This window comes from Pseudonaja textilis, chromosome 2, assembly GCF_049901715.1.
Source record: "Pseudonaja textilis isolate UNSWEBS1 chromosome 2, rPseTex1.2, whole genome shotgun sequence".
In the NCBI taxonomy this organism is placed as follows: Eukaryota; Metazoa; Chordata; class Lepidosauria; order Squamata; family Elapidae; genus Pseudonaja; species Pseudonaja textilis.
In genome coordinates, this window is record NC_141991.1 from 223828344 (window position 1) to 223847872 (window position 19529).

At 37.6% G+C, this 19529-nt stretch overlaps 1 protein-coding gene across 3 annotated transcripts in view; it reads right to left on the reverse strand.

Annotated features, from left to right (window-relative positions):
* ZNF366 (zinc finger protein 366) overlaps positions 1–19529 on the reverse strand; it is a 30581-nt gene that overhangs the window by 5045 nt on the left and 6007 nt on the right. The window contains exons 2-6 of one of the 3 annotated variants that reach the window (XM_026718193.2): positions 16150–16232; positions 15065–15124; positions 12178–13493; positions 9440–9631; positions 254–428 (exon numbers count right to left, since the gene is read on the reverse strand). In XM_026718193.2, the coding sequence (XP_026573978.1) occupies positions 254–428; positions 9440–9631; positions 12178–13461 (1651 nt within the window). In that variant the 5' untranslated portion in view covers positions 13462–13493; positions 15065–15124; positions 16150–16232. The remainder of the gene's footprint in view (positions 1–253; positions 429–9439; positions 9632–12177; positions 13494–15064; positions 15125–16149; positions 16233–19529) is intronic. The other 2 variants (XM_087927135.1, XM_026718209.2) reach the window with 2 other exon arrangements.

Below are 19529 nucleotides of genomic sequence, written 5' to 3' on the forward strand. Positions count from 1 at the left end.
GGCCAGATGCGTCATGCGCTGGCCATGCCGACCCCCATTTTAGCGAAGGGGGGAAAGTCGCAATATGTCACGTGACAACAATGTGATGACATGAGTTTGACACACCTGCCATGGAGCCTCTTCTTATTTGGCAAATGCTGGTTCAACTAATTCTGATTCTGCTACACAAATGAACTTCAGCAACTTCTAGATGCAAAATAATGTCATTATATTATTGGATGAAATGCAAATAAACCTAGTTACAAGTTTTTACCTTGAGAACGAAATCCTCTTTCCATGACTCCATGTTTGACTTTCATGTGTCTGGTGAGGTTCCCCTTCAAAGTGAATTTGCTGGGACAGTAGAGGCATTTGAATGGCTTGCTGTCGGAATGCAAGTGCATGTGGCCCATTAAATTATGCATTCGATTAAATTCTTTTCCACACAGCTGTCGAAAGACCAATGAGAATAAAAGTGAAGCATCTTTTTTTCAAAGATATTTTGTTTTGTTTTTTCAGATATAGCCTGTTTACATTGAGTCAACTTCTCCACAGTTCTGCAGTTTCCCTTTCTGAATCATAAATCTGCTACATTTCTTCTATTGCCTCCTTTTAATCTCAATCAAACAATGAACAACTCTCTAAATTGTCAGATTGGGATTTTCTAGTTCTGGAAATAAAATGAATTATTAAAAAATTATGTCCTTGAATTGGTGCCTGTAAAGCTTCTAGTTCTGAGAGGCTTGACAGAAATTACTCCAAAGTATATTTTTTATAATGTGTTAGTAAAGAAAGATTTGACATGGCCAAAAATGATGAAGTCTGAGATATGAATCTAAGTGCTGACTAAGAGGTATAGATCCAAAATTTGGAAAACAATTCAGTTAATTTCATTCTACAATGAATGAAATTCAACCATCACAAATAGATAGGTCTTCAAGGAAAAGGAATGTCTCTATAGCTAAATTGTATAAGCTTCTCTTTCATTCATTCAAATTTAATATTGTACTCACTAAAATGGATAGAATAGGGGGCTTAGAAATTACTGAATATTCTTTGAGCTGGAAATAAAATTATAGCCTAAAAATATAAATATAGCAGGCAAGTATTTATATTGGAGGCTGGCTGAGTAAATATAAGGACAAATTCATTTATTGCAGAGTAGTTTCTGAATTGTCTTAGGCCTATTTGAGAAATTGTACAAGCTTAAAAAATATTGGACATAATATAGACTTAGCAGATTGGGAAAATATTTGGAACAAAAATTACACATTAACAAGATGAGTGGCCTATAAAGAGAATATATACAAGATGTTTTATTGTTGGCATTTGCCACCAATGAGATTGGCCAAAATGTACCCTAACATAAATCCAACATGTTGGAAATGCAAACAGAATCAAGGTACCTTCTATCATATGTGGTGGTCATGCCTGGAAGCCCAAAAATATTGTACTAAAATATGGGGTTGGATACAAGAAATAGTGGAAGATCGAATAGAATTTAAACATGAGTTGTTTTTGTTGGGAATAATTAAAGGGAAATATAGGGAAAAGATTAAATACATTTTACTACATATATCGACAGCAACAAGGATAGTATATGCACAATGCTGGAAACAAAATAATATGCCCTCAGAGGAATTAGTAATTCAAAAAATTCTGAAATGGATAAATTGATATTAAAATTAAAAGATAAAGAAGAGTCAGAGTATCATTAATTTGGGACAATTGGTATAAATGGTTGAACAATATAAATAAAGATAACAGTAGAAATAGAAATAAGAAAATTATAAATAAATGTATATGAATGTATATAAATGTAGATATTTACATGAGATTGCTTTATATAATAATGATGGCACAGCACTGTTAATATTAATGTTAAAAGGTATAAAAGTTGAAAAACAACAATAAAAATTATTGAAAAAAGAGAGAGAAATTGTACAAGCTTATTATCCGCACACGATTGCTCTCGTTCTAAAACAAGCTTCTTGGAAGTTGTTCCTTCAAGGTTGAATGAACTGTCACTTCCAACCTGCCCAGTTGCCATTCCCTGGTGTGATGGAAATGCAATGTATCTGAATGTGTCAGGTTAGGCTAACCATTCTTGGAGATGGTGTGTGTTTACAATTGGGATTCCTATTGTTTAAGGGAAAATGCATGGAATGCTAGAGGAAAACTAAACAGATGAAGAGGAAGTTCTGTATTTCCTCTTCAAGCATGTTTCTATTTCTTATTTAATCTTTGATTTGCTCATATTTCTTTCCAGCTAATATTTAATGGATTCTTTGTTCTCTCTAGCAAACAACTAGATTTACTGGGAAGGGAGAAAGGGAAGGAAGAAAAACTATTATTATACTAAAGCAGTTTAGCTCAGTGAGGAAAGTTGGCCACTGAAATGCATTTTGGCTTTTTCTGTTGGAATATTCTGAGAGTAGTTCATACAAAGGCTGTATACTTCATATGAATTGATTGCTTGTTAACTTTTGAGACATTTTAAAAAGAAAACATTATAATTTCTGGCATGACAGAGCGATTCTGTCATTTTAAAGTCTTGTTTTATTTCCTCCCAAATATATGTTGACTGTTCTACTAGACAAATTTGAACAGAACAGAACAGAACAGAATAGAATAGAATAGAATACTTTATTGGCCAAGTGTGATTGGACACACAAGGAATTTGTCTTGGTGTAAATACTCTCAGTGTACATAAAAGAAAAGATACATTCGTCAAGAGTCAAGAATCATAAGGTACAACACTTAATGATAGTCATAGGGTACAATCAACAATCAAATCATACTAGGAAACAGTAAATATAAATCGTAAGGATACAAGCGACAAAGTTACAGTCCTACAATCACAAGTGGGAGGGGATGGGGGATAAGGAGTGATGAGAAGATTAGCAGTAATAGTAATAGTAGTGCACACTTTGTAAATAGTTGAACAGTGTTGAGGGAATTATTTTTTTAGCAGAGTGATGGCTTTCAGGAAAAAACTGTTCTTGTGTGTAGTTGTTCTGGTGTGCAGATAAATTGATCAGCAGAGGTTTGTCAGTATAACAGTAGTGTTTTAATTATTTTTAAAACAATTCAATAGTCAACTGTCAGATTGGTACACAGTTTGCAAAATGAAGCAATGTACAACTAGGTAATTTTAGGCATCCTAAATATCCTTATAGACAACCCATTCTAATTGGTCCTATTGCTATGAAATGTTGTTTAAAATGGAGGAAAGGGGAAAAATGGTGTGCCAAGCAGCATTAGTCATGGTATAACTTGATTTATCTTTGTGAATATTGGCACCATCTTCTGCTGCTTTCCTGATTATTTACCATTCTCTTAAAGGTCATTTGAGGCCCTTCTTAAATGCTAAACTATGAAATCTTCACTTTGCTTCACCACTGAAACTAACCCAAGCACATTTTGGACAAATTAGTAGTATATGTTGGAACACCATGGTTATTGTAAAAGTTGTCCCAGGTTGTTCAGTACATTCGAGGGACATTGCTGAATATAATTCAACATTCTATTTTAAAAAATATTAGTCTAGCAACTATAAAATAAAGAATCATTCTAGTATCAGTTTGAACAGGTTGGAACTATAGTTCTTTTGCAAACAACAAACAAAGAATCTCAAATGTTAACAACAGTTAAGATGAGTCAATAGTTAAGATGAGTGTGTGTGTGTGTGTGTGTGTGTGTGTGTGTGTGTTGATATGGATGGGGGACAGCTGTTTCAGTACGTTCATGCAATAACTACATGGCTGAACTTGGAAACAAAATTTATGTAATTATTTGTAAGCTAAACACTGCAATCTCTAGCTGGATTAGTATAAGATACTGCAGATAGCATGGCTCGTTGGAGAGAAAAATCCCAGTAATGAGGAAATATTAGCAACAGAACCTTTCTTCTGCCCTCAGGCCACATCTGGTCTTTGTGATCAGCTCCATAGGAAAAAAGGCTGTTTTGTTTTTGTGCTGAGAAACAAGTCCAAGAAAGCCTAAGCCTGCAGAGAGGTAGAAAGGCCACTGCTGTGCTCTCTTACCCTTGTTTTCTTTCTTCTTTTTTAAAAGACAGTTTAATAAGAAGGGTGTTCCTTTCCTGAAAGTAAGAGAGAGAGGGAGAGGGAGAAAGACTGCAAAATGTCCAAAAGGGCCGTGAGAAAACAGGAAGCTCCGAAAAGTACAAGAGAAAGCAAGATGAAATCTATTTGCAGGCCATTCCCTGGGGACATGCAAGCCATTGTTAAGCAAGCAACTCATACAGCGATATCCTTCCTTCTGTTCAGGAGGAGCATGGTGCCAAAAAGCGGCTATCTGGTCACTGCCTGAACTTGCTGAAGGCCAGCCAAACAGCCCTAATTCTCCAGAGGTTCTTGCAAGCAGGCCAATCCCCTTCTCCAAGTGGCCAGTTTCAGCCTCCGCCTGTTGAAACCCTTCAGGAACAGACTGTCAGGGTTTAAAATCAGCCCACTGGATTTCCTTCCCTCTATTGACTATCTTAATTTCTCTCCATCTGACCATTCAGTGCAACAAAGATCAGATGGCTGATTCATGCTTTTTTCCCTCCTGCAAAAAGGTCCAGTTGTGTTTGACTCTGGGGGCAGTGCTCATCCCCATTATTAGGCAAGGGAGTCAACATTGTCCAAAGACACTTCCATCATCACATGACTAGCACGACTATGTGTCAAGATGCATGGAACACTGTTACCTTCTCACCAAAGTGGTACCTACCGGTATTTATCTACTTGCGTATGTGTATGATTTCAAACTGCTGGGTGAGCAGGAGCTGGTGCATAATGGGAGCTCACCCTGTTGCGCAGTGCTCGGGTCTCAAACATGGACTGTCAACTTTCCAGCAACAAACCCAGTATCTTAACCACTGAGCTATCACACCCCTCTTCCCTTCTGCATAGATTGCTTTATCCAGTGCATTCTCCACAAGGATATAAGTACCTTACATAAGAAGTAATACAAAGAATATTGTTTTTAAAGTGATAAAATTATACTTTTAGAAGCATTATTCCAAATCCAGGATTGAGGACCTTCTAGATAAGAATCGATATTGATATAATAGGCATCTTCTCATACCAGTAGACCACGGTGAGTTTGCTAACAAAGGATAACTTTGATAGCAGTAGTAATGTTGGCTATCTCGATCCCTCTCCAATTAAAAGTCCCATTAAAAGTATTCCTGCCATAGTATTGCTTTAAACCACTATGGAACAGCCGCAGTGGTTATGCCCAGCTGCCTGGCATTGTTTAAAGTGCAAGACAGGTGGATTCCAAGTTGATATTATGAATGGACTGTGCAAGATATTTGGAGCCTCAGAAATTGACACACACACCCCAAAAAAAACTGGATATCCATTTTATCTCTGCATAAGCCACCATCCTTCCTAATTATTTGACAAAGTTACTTGGTACAACATAGACATATTGAAAATACTCATTATTTTCTGGTTTTTCTACAGTTAAGACATTGCCAGTGACTTTATGTGTAGTAGAGAACAGAAATGTCCTCAAAAAAGTAGGTAACAGGCAAGGAAAACAGAAAAGTGCGAGAAAAAAACTCATGACCTTGTTTAGTGTGTGAGAGAAGGATAAATACTATTAGGCTTTGAAAACTCTGCAGTTCTAGCCTCTATCAACACAGTAAAATAGAGTTACAGTGTATCATGTGCTTTCTGTTTCCTGTCTACCTCAAAGGCAAACATCAGAGCTTCATATGGCTTTCTAAAGTTCCTGCAAGGTGTGAGTGATTATCATAGAATCAAAACCTTGGAAAAGGGTATTTAGGACTTTAGTTCTCATTTTAATACAGGAATCTGGTTTAAATCATCTCTAAAGACAGCTGTTTAGCCTTTCCTTGAACATCTCCAGCAAAAGAAAGCCCACTATTCCCTTCTTTTCATTATTAGTATTTTTTTCTGTCACATTCAGATTGAATTTGCCCTCCTGTAATTAAAATTGTTATCCCATTTCAGAATGATAGCAAACACGCCATGGATTACTTCTGACACCATATGGTGTTTGGAAAAAAAATGCTGTTTTATTATCCTATCTCAGTTGCTCCCTGCATAATTTTGCTTCCTGTCCTTAATCATCTTCATGGCTTTTCTTTGCACCTTCTCCAGTGTACCTGAACATTTCTTATCTTTGATGCACAGCACTGGATATAATATTCAAGGAACCTGATCACTGCAGAATACAGTATTATTTTCCCAATTTATGGTACAATTTTTAATACCCTGAATTGATTAGGCATGAGAAGATCAATCCTGTATGTTTAATTAATTTAATTTACATATAAACTTTAGATTTTGCCTTGGTCCTGCCTATTTTTTGAGGTAGGCAAGCAATGTTCACTCCTCCCCAACCTTATAGCCATTCTGTTATGAAGGTGTGTTAACATATGATAAGAGTAATTCATTATATTGCCTGATTCCCTATGTAAAACTTAAAAGAGTGACTTCTTTTGACAAGACTAAAAGTAATGGGTGTTTTTAGAGCAGCAGTAAGGATCAGGTGCAAATATATAATTGCAGTATTTGCACAATTAAATCATCACATATCTTTCTTCATTTTTTGTATCACTTTGCTACACAAAACATCCTACTGTTTTGAATTAAATATACTTGTCAAAGCTACCATGCTAAAAAACTCACTAGAATTTGCTTTGTTCTGGTTTGCTCATCTTCACTTCACTTCTGGGGCCTCCCAAGAGAAGTCCAGTTTAAAAAGGCTCACCCAGAAAGCATTTCCAGGAGCAAGCCAGAGGCCTCCCACCAACAGACGACACTGAGAAGCCAGAAATGAACCAACAAAATGATTGATGGCATGAAATAATGTTGTCTCTGGAGCCAAAGGAGGCTTCATGGGACAACGTCTGGTCTGCTCACGAAAGCCTGATGAGAATTCCATTCCTGCAATGTATTTCCCCTTTCCCTGAGGGAGAGAAATGATGAAATTGAGTCACCAATGCCCTAGTTCATATTTACTTCCTCTTGCAGCCACGTGCTGATCCTGTGCCCTCTCGAGAGCAAAAAGAAAAAAGAAAAAAAAGGTAAAGCAATCCTAATTTGAGCTCACAGTTGAGGTGAAAGGGATTTTTGCTTCATTCAATAAATAGGGGCTTGGGGAGGGCACTAGAGGTCTTTAGAAACAGCTGCCATCCAAGAGCGTGCTGACGATGAAAAATGAAGACAGGGACCCACTGACTGTATTCTTCTGCAGCTTCCCAGGTGGCTCAGCTATTTCCTTGAAAAGTTAATAGCATTTTCAATAGACTCATTTTGACACGGTTGTGTGAGTTATGCTGGAATTCAATTAATATTATCCTACTTAAAATGTGACATTGTCTCCTCTAGTGTTGCTAATATATTTCCTATCTTTAGGTGTAGGCATAATTGATATTTTGTATTGATTAAAAAAAGGCAACGTGCACAGACTGATTCATGTGTTTAGCCTGTATATCAAATTGTTAAGTATCCTTGACCTCCCTTTGGAATGAAATGTGCAATACAAATGTCAGATATATTTATCATCAGCAGACTAGCAATTACACTAAGTGCTATGAAATGCAATCTCAAGATGAAGAATAAGACCAAATTTGAAGACAAAGTCTACATATGCTTCTTCAGTTCAGTCCGTCTTCTCCCATTTGATATCTGACAAATATATTGTAACTGTAGCTCCCAGAATACCTAGCAAGCATGGCCTTAATACCTATAATTCTGGGAACAGCAAACCCAACATTGCACAAGAATGGAGAAAGCTGATTTAGTGCAGCAACTGAAGAGTCCAAGAATGACACAATGAAACTATGGCTCTATTTCATCAGTCCCAAGTACCTCATCTTTGGAAAAGGAGGAAAAAGAACAATTACCAACTACATAACAAATTAACTATCTATTAATCATGCTAAGTAGTATATAATCTTTCTCTTTGCCCATGTACTCCAGAAATGAATATATTTTGGAAATCCAAATTATAACCATGTATAGGCACATGTCTATGTAGGTTCATTTCTAGCATTGTAGATTTGGAATGTCAGGCAACAGTCCAGAATAGGAGTGGAGCTTTACCTGTCAAATTATGTATGTCAGCTGTTTGCAACTTCATCAAATGCCCCAAATAAACCACTGCTTGTTCTGTTGACCCTTAGCTGTGGATTGGCACTGAATGACAACAACCGCAACAAGTGGATTATCCTGGTCTGGTATAAGTAAATAATGAAAAATGAAGTCCCATGTTGGATGGGGAATTCTGGAAGTTGAAGTCTTATAGTTGCTAAGGTTGGAAAGCATTGCACTGACTTTCTCCTGCTTCTGTTGCTTTATAGATCTCTATCCTGTCACACAATGTTAACAGCAAATTAACAATGATCTGCTGCAATGTTCTAGTTCTATTTCCACCATGCTATGTGAAGGGGGGAAAAAAGCTTTTTTTATGTCATCTTCAGATGAATCTTATTCTGTTTTAGTAAATCCATTTTGGGGAAAGATTTCAAATGCAGTATACCACTAGATGTCTATAGAGATTTTCAGTCATCCAGGTCATGGTTGTTCCAATGGTGCTTTTTCAAGAGGCAACTGGGCTTTCTGATTTTTCTTTGAAGACATTTCACTTCTCATCCAAGAAGCTTCTTCAGCTCTGAACCTTTGGGTTTTCAAATGCAGCTTTGCTGGCTTGATCCATAATCATGATTTTCTTGGAGAAAACATTTTTCAGGGCTCGCTAGAATAATAGCTCCATAATATACCAAACGCATATCTGTTTTCATTTTTGCGAAAAAAGAGGGAGGGTCTATTTGTTGATTATGGGAGTGCTGGAAGTGGTTGGGGAGGGAGGATGCTCAGGCATGGACAAAAAGTGAACAATGACTGGCTGGCCCTTTTAGCGTTCTGGTATTGGCTAGCTTTCTCTGAACTTGAAAGTACAGTAATTCCTGTAAACTCCAAATTCACACCAAATTGGAGCACTTATCGGTTAGATTTAAAGTTGGGAGCACTTATCGGTTGGGAGTTTTTGGAAAGAAATACTGTTTTGATATGGCTCAACAAACTGTCTTCACTCTAATTTTCTTAAACATGAATTTATCTCTTTCTTTTTAAAATTAAAGAAGGGTCAAACTTACCAGCAAGTGTAAGAAAGCAGATATGGGGCATCATGAAAATGAATCATACTGGTTTGTATGGTGATGTTTGAAAAGAGGTATTTTGAGGTCTTATTAAATCATCTATGTGCTCTGAATTCAATAATATTAATATTTACATATCTCTATTAGTGCAAAAGTCAGCTAGCCACAGACATAATAATATTTATGACAAGTTGTTTTTGTTGTTTATCATGCAACTTATAATGAATGTCTCAACTCCTTCTCCACCAGTAACTTAAACAAAATATTTTGATATCCTTTCATTCATTTGACTATGTACCTAGGGTAAGAAATACTCACCTTACACTTGAAAGGTTTGACGTCTGAATGGACAATCATATGAGCTTTGAGAGTTTGTTTCTGCACAAAACTTTTAAAGCAGAGATGGCATTGGTAGGCTCTGATATTGGTGTGAATTAAGACATGTCTTTTCATATTGGCAAGTAGCGTAAACTCCCGGCCACAGATTCCACACTTGTGCTCTTTCACACCCTTGAAAAACATAAGAATGAGGTAAGTGTTGGTTCCTAACCCCCTCTTTTCTATTTTAAATTTGATCTTGGTTTTTGCTGAGGTTGCTTTTTATTTAACCTCTGTGATAATGATTGTTCTTTAGTCTGCTATGATAATAACTTGGAGGGACTGACGAACTAAGAAGTATGTCTATACCAGTCAATTGGATGTGCCAATTGATTGGTATAGAATTCCAACTCTTAAATAACTCTATTACATATATCAAGATATTGCTTCTTTTTCATGACTTCTTATTTACATGTTTCTAGTTCTGATGATAGATTTTGGTGTCCTGTATACCCTGAAGCATTATTTTGGAAATGGATCCAAAATGCTTCCCAGCCATCATTTGGGATCAAGACTTTAACGATTTGTATATATCCTTAAACATGGAACAACTTTTCCAAACTGGGTACCTTTAAGAAATGTTAAACTACAAAACCTATACACATAAAGCCACTATGCCTGGTTGGCTAGGGATGTTGGGAGTTGTAATTCAACTATGGAGGGCAGATCAGGTAAGACTGCTATCTATTATGGGTGCTGGTTTATTTAGTTTCTGAAAAATAAGTAGAATATTCTCAGAAGAGTAATTTGCGGTTCCAACCTACGCTGTGGTTGCTCAAGAATAAATAAAAATGAAATCCAGAAAACTGTGAGAAAAGAGAATTATTTATTCCCAAAAGCAAACAGGTGAGAGCAGCTGCAGAAAAGTGGAGTACAAAAGAGTTGTTTTATAGGGGAGCTTGTTCTGGGTGTGAAAGTGCGTACATGCTGATTCTAGGGTGGACCTTTGTCGGATGTGGGTATGTGTAGGTACATATCATCTATGATGTTTATTCTTGTGAACATGCAATTCCTCTGGGAGACCATTTTAATTAACTCTGTGTTTACAGACTTTCTCCTTTCATATATGTACTAGACCTGGATAAATTATTTGGGTGTTTAAGGAAATCTGAGTAAAAGATCCTGCCATCCTTTGCTATTTTTACTTAATTAACTTAATTTCAGCTTGACTGTCAATTATCTCAGTAACATGGATTCTGTTAATGTTTAAGTGAAGATGGAGACAGTAAAAGGAATAAATATATTTTGATATAAAACTTCCCATGGTATGGAAGAGTGTCAGATATCTTTGGGCTAAAATAGCTCAAATTCTGCTCATTTTTGTTTGCTATTATTATTATATTTATGAGTGCAAAAGATACAATACAAAGAAATAAACTTTTGCTTTGGCTCAAAAACTCATAACTAGAATTAGAAAATAATATAATAATTCACATGAATCTATCAATTCTACCTTAAAATTATTCTTTAAACCCCAAAATGTAACAATTTAATTGTCACTCACAATTACCTATTTCTATAATGAATATTTATCTTTATTATTACATAATACCTCCAGTGTTCCCTCTCCCCTCTCCCTTCCTCCCTCCCTCCCCTCCCTCCCCTCCATCTCTTGTCAATATCACCCAGAATGACCTTGAGAGACTTCCTGAACATTAATAGGGATGGAGCTAACCTAGCTTTGGGAGGGAGAATATTCCATAAGGTGGGCATCAAGGCAGAAAAGGTCCACTTCCTGACACTTATCAAAAGTAGGTCCTTTATTATTTTATGTATTTATTTATATCCCACACTTATTCTTTTTACAAATAACTCAAGGGAGCAAACATATGCAATACACCCTCTTTCTATTTTTCTCAAAAAACCTATGAGGTGAGATGGGCTAAGAGAGAGTGGTTGGCTCAAGGTCACCCAGCTGGTTCTCATGGCCAAGGCAGAACCTGAACTCATGGTATTTGCAGATGAAACTTGTAAATCATGTTCCTCTCTGCTGGATCTTAATAGGACATGTTCAGATCTTGTAGTTTCTATGAGACTTCCTACCAGATACGTGGGCAAAATTGTAGCCTCAACTGTCTTCCACATGTGGTATTTATGCCAAACCTGAATTGGCTGTGTTTGTGAGCCAGATCATCTCCTCTGTTGGGTAGCTGAGGTTCACTGGCTCAACCACAGTGGAAAAGGAATATATCTTTGCTAACCTTGGAACTTTTATTTTATCTACCTTTGAGCTCCTTTATTCTCTTCTTTCCCCATAGCGAGCATGTTGCTCTGATGCTGTGATATATATATATATATATATATATATATATATATATATATATATATATATATATTCAAATGGAGTTTAGATGGCTTCCCTTTCATGAAACAATTAAAAGCAGAGTCAGTCAGTTGTTTCAAAAACAAATTGCCAAATACCTGGACTGGCCAGATGTCAATTAGTGGACATCTATTGGACAACAACAAGAAACATGGTGTTCTTGAAATTTCAAGATTGGTTACCGTGAGGGTCATTGCTACTGAGACTGAAAGCGTTTCTGAGGTTAGGGAGAAACAAACATGGTAGTAATCTGGAAGTGATTTTTGTGTTACTTTCAGTTTAGAAGTGCTTTAAAATATTTGCATTTTAGCAGGTCATCAGCACAACTATTGGAGAATCCCTGGCCTTGGCTTACCTTATGAGTCAAGGAGTGCTGCTTCAGGTGATGTGGCTGCACAAATTCCATGCCACATTCAGTGCAAATATATGGGCGAATATCCTTATGCTTCATCATGTGATTCTGCAGCTGGCTTGGGTACTGGAATATCTTGTCACACTCGGTGCAAGTGTACTGAACAGGACCTCGGTGGGTGGTTAGGTGCCTCTTCAGCTGAGACAAAGTTGGGAAGTCAAGGCCACACTCAATGCAGATATTTTCTCTGCCGCTCTCGTGCTTGGATTCATGAGCTTTCAACTCACTGGGATAGGCAAAACCCCTTCCACAAATCCTGCAGCTGTAAGGTTTGATGTCACTGTGCTGCATCATGTGTCTCTTCAGGTGACTAGTTTGGGTGAAGGCCTTGTGACACACTTGGCACTTGTGAGGTCGTGTGCCTTGATGAGTCAGCATATGGGTATGCAGATGACTCAGCTGCTTGAAAAGCTTGCCACACCGGGAGCAAGCATGGGGCTTGATGCCACTGTGCCCCAAGATGTGAGTGACCAAGTTGTATTTAGATGTGTAAGACTTGTCACACATAGGGCACTGCCAACGTTTCTGCTCTCCTCCTACATCAATGTAATAGCTGTCATCGATCTGAATGTTGACGTCTACTCTTTCCACTTTTTGCTTCTTTTCAGCTTGCTCATTTAACTCAACCCTTTTGAAGGGAGGCTCCAGCGGCCTGTTTAATGGGAAAGGATTTCTAAAATGCAAATCTGGGGGCATCATAAAAGGAAACATTAGAGTAGGATGAATTTTGGGATAGTATGAATAGGGAGTCTGCAGAAAAGTGGTAGGGCCAGGCCATAGAACCTTGGGCTTTATTGGTTCTTCTTTGATAGGCTGTGTCCCAAAATGCTCCAGAGTCCTGTAAAAGTGATAGCCAAGGTTGCAGAGGTCGATCATGTGAGCATTGTATTTTGGCTGTGTGGATTCATGCTGAAATATTGAAGGGAGGCTAGGAGAACCTCCATCAACATTTTCTTCAGGTTTCTCCAATGGAGATGTGGGATCTCCTGGAGGGACACTGGAAGGCACTTTCATTGGCATACTTTTACGTTTACGAGATCCCCCTTCCAAAGAGCTTTTGAAGTTTTCTAAGTCTGTGGGAGGGCTGTACCCAAATTGGGCAAGCTGTGTCCTGAATTCCTCACTGAGGGGCGAAGCTATATTGGTGTTTACAATTGGATCCAAGCAGTGAGCAAAGGAAAAGGGTTGTACATTGTCCATCTTGCAATGTGTGTCCTCTTTCTTCATTGCACTGAAGTTCTCCTGGATGATCTAGCTTCCTTCAAATAATAAATAACATTTTAAAAAACCAATCCTGTTCCTGCTTGCTGTTATTTGATACGACGTGTAACTGAGTGGAAACTCTTAAATGACAGTTTAACACAAAGGATGGTGTTATATCCTGTTTTGTCTGCTTTCTCTTTTTAGCCCCAAGTTTACTTTTCTAGGCCAGAAATCTTGGGTTCTGACATTTGTCAGTCTTTGTGGCTTTTAATGAAAAATCTGGTCAACTGCATGCAGTTGTTTATAGAATAGAATAGAATAGAATAGAATAGAATAGAATAGAATAGAATAGAATAGAATAGAATTCTTTATTGGCCAAGTGTGATTGGACACACAAGGAATTTATTATAGCTGTATACCATGTAACCCCACATGAAAGGATTCAGTCTAACTCTTCCATGCATTAAAAATGAGGACAAGCTATGGTTGATAAAGGCTATTTCTGTTGCTCCACTATGGCTGCATTTAGACGTGCTTTTCAATGTCAGAAGGGTTCATACATATTCAGCTTCCTGTTCATTAAGATAATTGGAACGAACTATTTAGGCCACCATCCTGCTCCCAAATCCATGCTGTATATTCCTTTTGGGTCAAGAACCATCCTTAGGCTCTAACTACTATTCTAGGGACACAGTGGAAAGAGTGTGGTGAACAAAATGTCCAAAGGCAATTTGATTAAATTAAATGTCAATTGCAATTACATTAATTAAATATAGTTCAAGTTGATAGCTTGTCTTAACCCATCAATTAAAACTCAGTATTCAGTGGCAAAATGTGTCACAGCTCTTGGGATGGAGATCACACTCAAATATCCTAGTGTGGTCAGTTGCAATTTGCCTTAATTACTAAACTGTTTAACTGGTAGCTAGCTGGTGGATTAGACAGTAATGCTAGTTTCAGAGAAAGTAAGGCATATCCTGGAACCTGTTAAGTTTCATGCATAGCCAGTTGTTGGTTTTGCATGCAGAACATTTCAAGGGCTACAATCTCCAGATAAAACTTGGGAAAACCTCTCTTGGAACCCCCTTAAGATCTGCCATCACATTATGTGGGTTGCTTTTGGTCTTTGAGTGGTAAAAGAGTAGAAGATCACAGTCCCAAATAATATGCATGACCAAAATAAAAAAAATTGGACTGAGCAGGCAGAAACAATACTATCAAAAAAATGGCATTAGTATTATGTGTTTATTCCCCATGTATGTCATTATTTCTATTTTTCTCTCTCACTGTAACATTTAAAGTTTAGTGATTTGGGGAGACACAATAAAGCTTATGTACCAAAAGCTTAATTCAGTGAAACATAATGTCCTATGTGCTTAAGTATTGATTTTGCATGCTGTTACCAGCTGCAGAAATTAGTAAGCAGACAATGAAAGATTGGTGCTATGTGCTTCTACTGGTGTTCAGAATTTAGAACATTAGGATATTGCTTTCAGTACTGTACAAATTAATTCAAGTCTTTATATCCATTAGTTATTTAGCCTGTTTTATAATGTTTGTTGAATAAATGTGCAACAAATACGTACTCCTTAGTTTTAAGGATCAACAGTGCAGCATCTGTACTCACATTAAATCATCATTTTTGGGCCAAATGGGCTTTAAATGCATCTGCATGAGCTCCAGACATCTGTACATAAGACACAGAGAAAAGAATGACAATTATTTAAATACGTCGAGACACATATTCAAGGTTTCATGCTGTTTGTTTACTGCATAACTGGGAAAAAGATTTCAGGACAATTGTTTAGAGATGACAGACATATGAGATACATAGCTACCTAACTCAAGATAGTTAACTAGCTAGAGGAAGGGAAGGAGGGAGGGAGGAAGAGAGAGAGATTACAAACCTGATGTGACTACTGTAACCAAAGATTCTCACTATTGTACCATGTTTCTGAAATAAATATTGCATTTGCTTCCACTTCATGATAAATTGGAGCTTTTATAGAAGAGAGTATATTATTTTCTTTGTAATATTATTATATACCCCAACAGACAGCTGGAGGACAAGGTTTGTCATTAATTCAATTCTTTACACAGTATTAGGAAATAGAGAGAGTGGTTAGGACATTAAAATAGACACTGGGAGACTGGAATTTTAGTCTTGCCTTAGGCACAAAGCCAGCCAGATGTCCTTGGGTAACCCCAGGAAAAAGGCAAGGGCAAAATATCCAAAAATCTTGACAAAAAAATGGCAGGACCTGTCCAGGCAGTCACCAGGATTTGGTGAGTTTGATATGTATTTATATTAGCATATTTTCTCTGCCATGTTAACTTTGGGGCAAACCCTTAATTTCTGTCCTTTGGGCTGACAGCCCCATCCAAATCAATGTTTTCTACAGTTGCTTTCCGAGATGGAAAGAGAGAGAAAGAGATGACGATCTCCACTCAAAGTGAAGTCCCTAATAGTGTATAGTTTAGCCCTTCAAGGCTGCAGGATAGAGAGTTATCTATGTATTTGTATATTGTTAGAGAGAAGTGCAAAATAAGGAATGGCTTTTATGAATTTTGAGTTGCTTTTAACTTTGTGTGGTTTGTCATCCTTTTAAAAGAACAATAGCATCATCCAAATTAAATTTTAATTTATTTTAAACTATGAGCAATGCAACAGAAGTGGGAATATCAGTTGACTTCAGCATGAATCACATTTACCTTGGATGACAAGAAGAAAATGTTGGTACATCAACACTGATTCCCAGTTATCCTCACTGCTGCCAGTTTAATGTTCTATTATGCTGTTTCAAAAGAAAAGGTAATTATTTATCATCTTTAGAGGACTGGAGCTCCATTCTCTCCTTTTGTACACAACGTTCTTATTTCTAAGTGTAGGAAGTAAGCATTAAATACTAAATATGCTGCCAAGTGCAATAGCAAGAGAAAACCAGCTTCCTGTACCTTGAACAGTGAGCAGTGCAATACAACAGCTTTTCTTACGCTTCTTGATAAAGATCATAACTCCAAAATCTTGATCTGCACTAGAACTATTTAAAATACAAGAGTCCATGCTGTGATCTTTTGTTTCAGGTTTTCTGAAGTATACAGAAGAGGAATCTTTTTTTCTATATTGGTTACTACTATGAGAAATCAAATGTTATGTGACATAGTAATCCTGCTGTCCATTTTACATGAAATTCAGTCATTTAATTCTAAAGCCATCACTCAATGCACTTGAGCCTAACCTAAGCATAAAGGAGATATCAACTGTAGTAAATAATTTACACGAAGGCAAAGTCAATACTGAATCACTGTGACTTTAACAAACGAAGGCAAATATACGTGTCCCATGATAACATTGCAGGACCCAATCTGGATCGGTCACAGGAACAAGAGGCTTCATTTTGCAAGCTTTCGAACTTGTGTTGGAGCCATCCTCAGAGAACCTCTCTCTACCGGAATGTGCCACACCCATTCTGGTAGAGAGAAGGTCCCTGCGGATGGGCTCCAGCATTAGTCCGAAACAGAGGTGGTATTCAGCCAGTTCTGGCAGGTTCTGGAGAACTGGTAACGGAAATTTTGAGTAGTTTGGAGAACTGGCAAATATCACCTCTGGTTGGCCCCGACCCCATCTATTCTCTGCCTCCCGAATCCCAGCTGATTAGCTGGGTCTCCTTTTGTTGCCCTGCACAGGGGAACGGAGCTGGAAAGTAGGTTAGTGGGGTGGGGAGGAAATGGGGATTTTGCAGTATCCTTCCCCTGCCATGCCCACCAAGCCACACCTACCAAGCCACACCACACCCACCAAGCCACACCATGCCCACCAAGCCACGCCCACAGAACCAGTAGTAAAAAAATTTGAATACCACCACTGGTCTGAAAGCTCAAAAGATTAAACCTCTGGTTCCGGGGACGGACACAGATTTGGTCCTGCAACTATGACATTTTTTGAGGCTGTCTTAAGGGTAATTGATGGTGAGGATCTTGAGCAAGCTCCTCTTTTTGCTACCTTGAACTTCCAAACAAACAGCAGAATATAAATGCATTGCACAAATAACATTAAGTGTATGCTACCACAATCTCTACATTTGTTTAATATAAAAAGGAGACAAATAAAAAGAGCTAGTTTGGTGTCGCGTACCAGGCTAGAAACCAGGAAACCGTGAGTTCTAGTCGTGACTTAAGCAAAAAGCCAGCTGGGTATTCTTGGCTATTCACATATTGTTAGCGCTTGCAAGCAGGCAATAGCGAACTGTTTCAGAAAATCTTGCCAAGAAAACCACAGGGCCTTATCGAGGCAGTTGCTAGGAGTCAAGACTGATTTATCCTCAAATAAATAAACTACATTATGGTTCAGTAGGGGGTGAAACAGATCCGAATGTGAATATTCATGCTCTCATTTCTGTTGCTCAACTTAACATTCTCTATTCATTTGTATCTGACATTGCATAAAATAACACACATCCTCTATCTTCTTTCTGCGGTTGTTGTTTCGAAACAGATTAAATCATGAACTAAATACATAATTCAAAATAAATAGCTGCTATACAGCCTTTCTGTCTCTCTCTCAAATTTCCAGGAATAAGAAAATGCATCCTTAATTATTAAGTAATAAATATCATAATTTTGTAAATTATTAAAATAACATTTTGCTTAATTCAAAATATTCAAATCTGAGAAATATACAAAATTAAAGCAGAACCCTACTCTTTTTCTCCCTATCTCATCTATTTTCACAAAATTAATGGCACTGTTCCTAACATACCCTTCCTTAAAAAACCAAATTTGCATTGTAAACTGATGAACAAGGAAAACATGTTGAACGAGGGAAAGTAACATGACCGAAGTGGCACCGATAAAGAGCAGCTTGATATTGGTAGCGTTGTTTCATAAGAGAAATTGTTAATCCCTTTCCCAGCAGAATGGAATGGAACAAGGAAGGGTCTGATGAGGGGATGAAGATGGCTAATGTTGTGGCACTATGCGCAATCAATCATGTAAAGGAATACAGCTTTGATCATGTGGTCACAGGTGCCATTTTGACTTTTTGTACCCCCACCCTTCATTCTGAGATATGGGACACCTCCAATTTTATCTTTTATTTGGAAATCCTTTTCAATTTTGAAAATGTCTCTGCCAGTCTCCAAAGAGACTCTCGGTCATTTTGTGCAAGCTACGGACAAATGATGTTAACATCCTAACTGTATGAGCAAAATAGTTCCAGAATTCGAACTGGGACAGTAGCTAGCTATCTCCATTCATTTTCAAAGTAATGTCCACTCTCACCCCACCTCCCCAGGCCACAGCCCCTGGAACTTTTGTCAGGAGTTCTAGGTTTACAGAAATTAATAGTAATATGGTACTGCTAATAAGAACCTGTCAGGTGCAAAGAACTAAAACAACTCAGTGAATAGGCCGAAGTAGTTTCTTTATTGTTATTTATTTACAAGAATCTCACCAGGCTAACTGCATTCTCTCGGCAACAGGCAGATAAAGGGTCTGGCCTCTGTCACTTCCTCCCATGGAGCAACAAACTAGACTGTCTCTTTACACTGTCCTTCTTGTCTGAAATTCCACCACAGAACCTGTAATCCTGAATGGATAGATCCTACATCCATTTAAACAAATTAAAAATTGTGTTCTTGATTTGACCTCAAGTCAGCCTGAGAATATATGAACGTAAGAACTCTATTTTCTTTTCAATAATTCAGATGTGGTTTGCTCATGTTCTCCAACTTCTGACTATAGCGCAGTGTTAGAATTCCTGATGTCTTCCCATCTTAATATTAACCAAGTCTGAAGCTGCTTTGCTTCACAATACAGGCCAAGTTAGCCAGGTGTTGTCCTGAGCGTTTTTTTAAAAAAATAGAAAATTCTTCCAGCAAGGGCTAGGTGTTAAAGATGACAGCAAAGATACTATTTTCCCTAAAGAAATAAGAATAATTGCAGATATGCACATTCATTAGGGAATGTGTTATCCTATTGAAGTGTGTTCTGCATTAGCAGCCATAAAAATATTGGCACCAGTCACTAGGGTGCCCCAAACGTTCAAGGCTTAACTTACTGCTCTTGGATAAGAAATATCATTAGAAGACAGC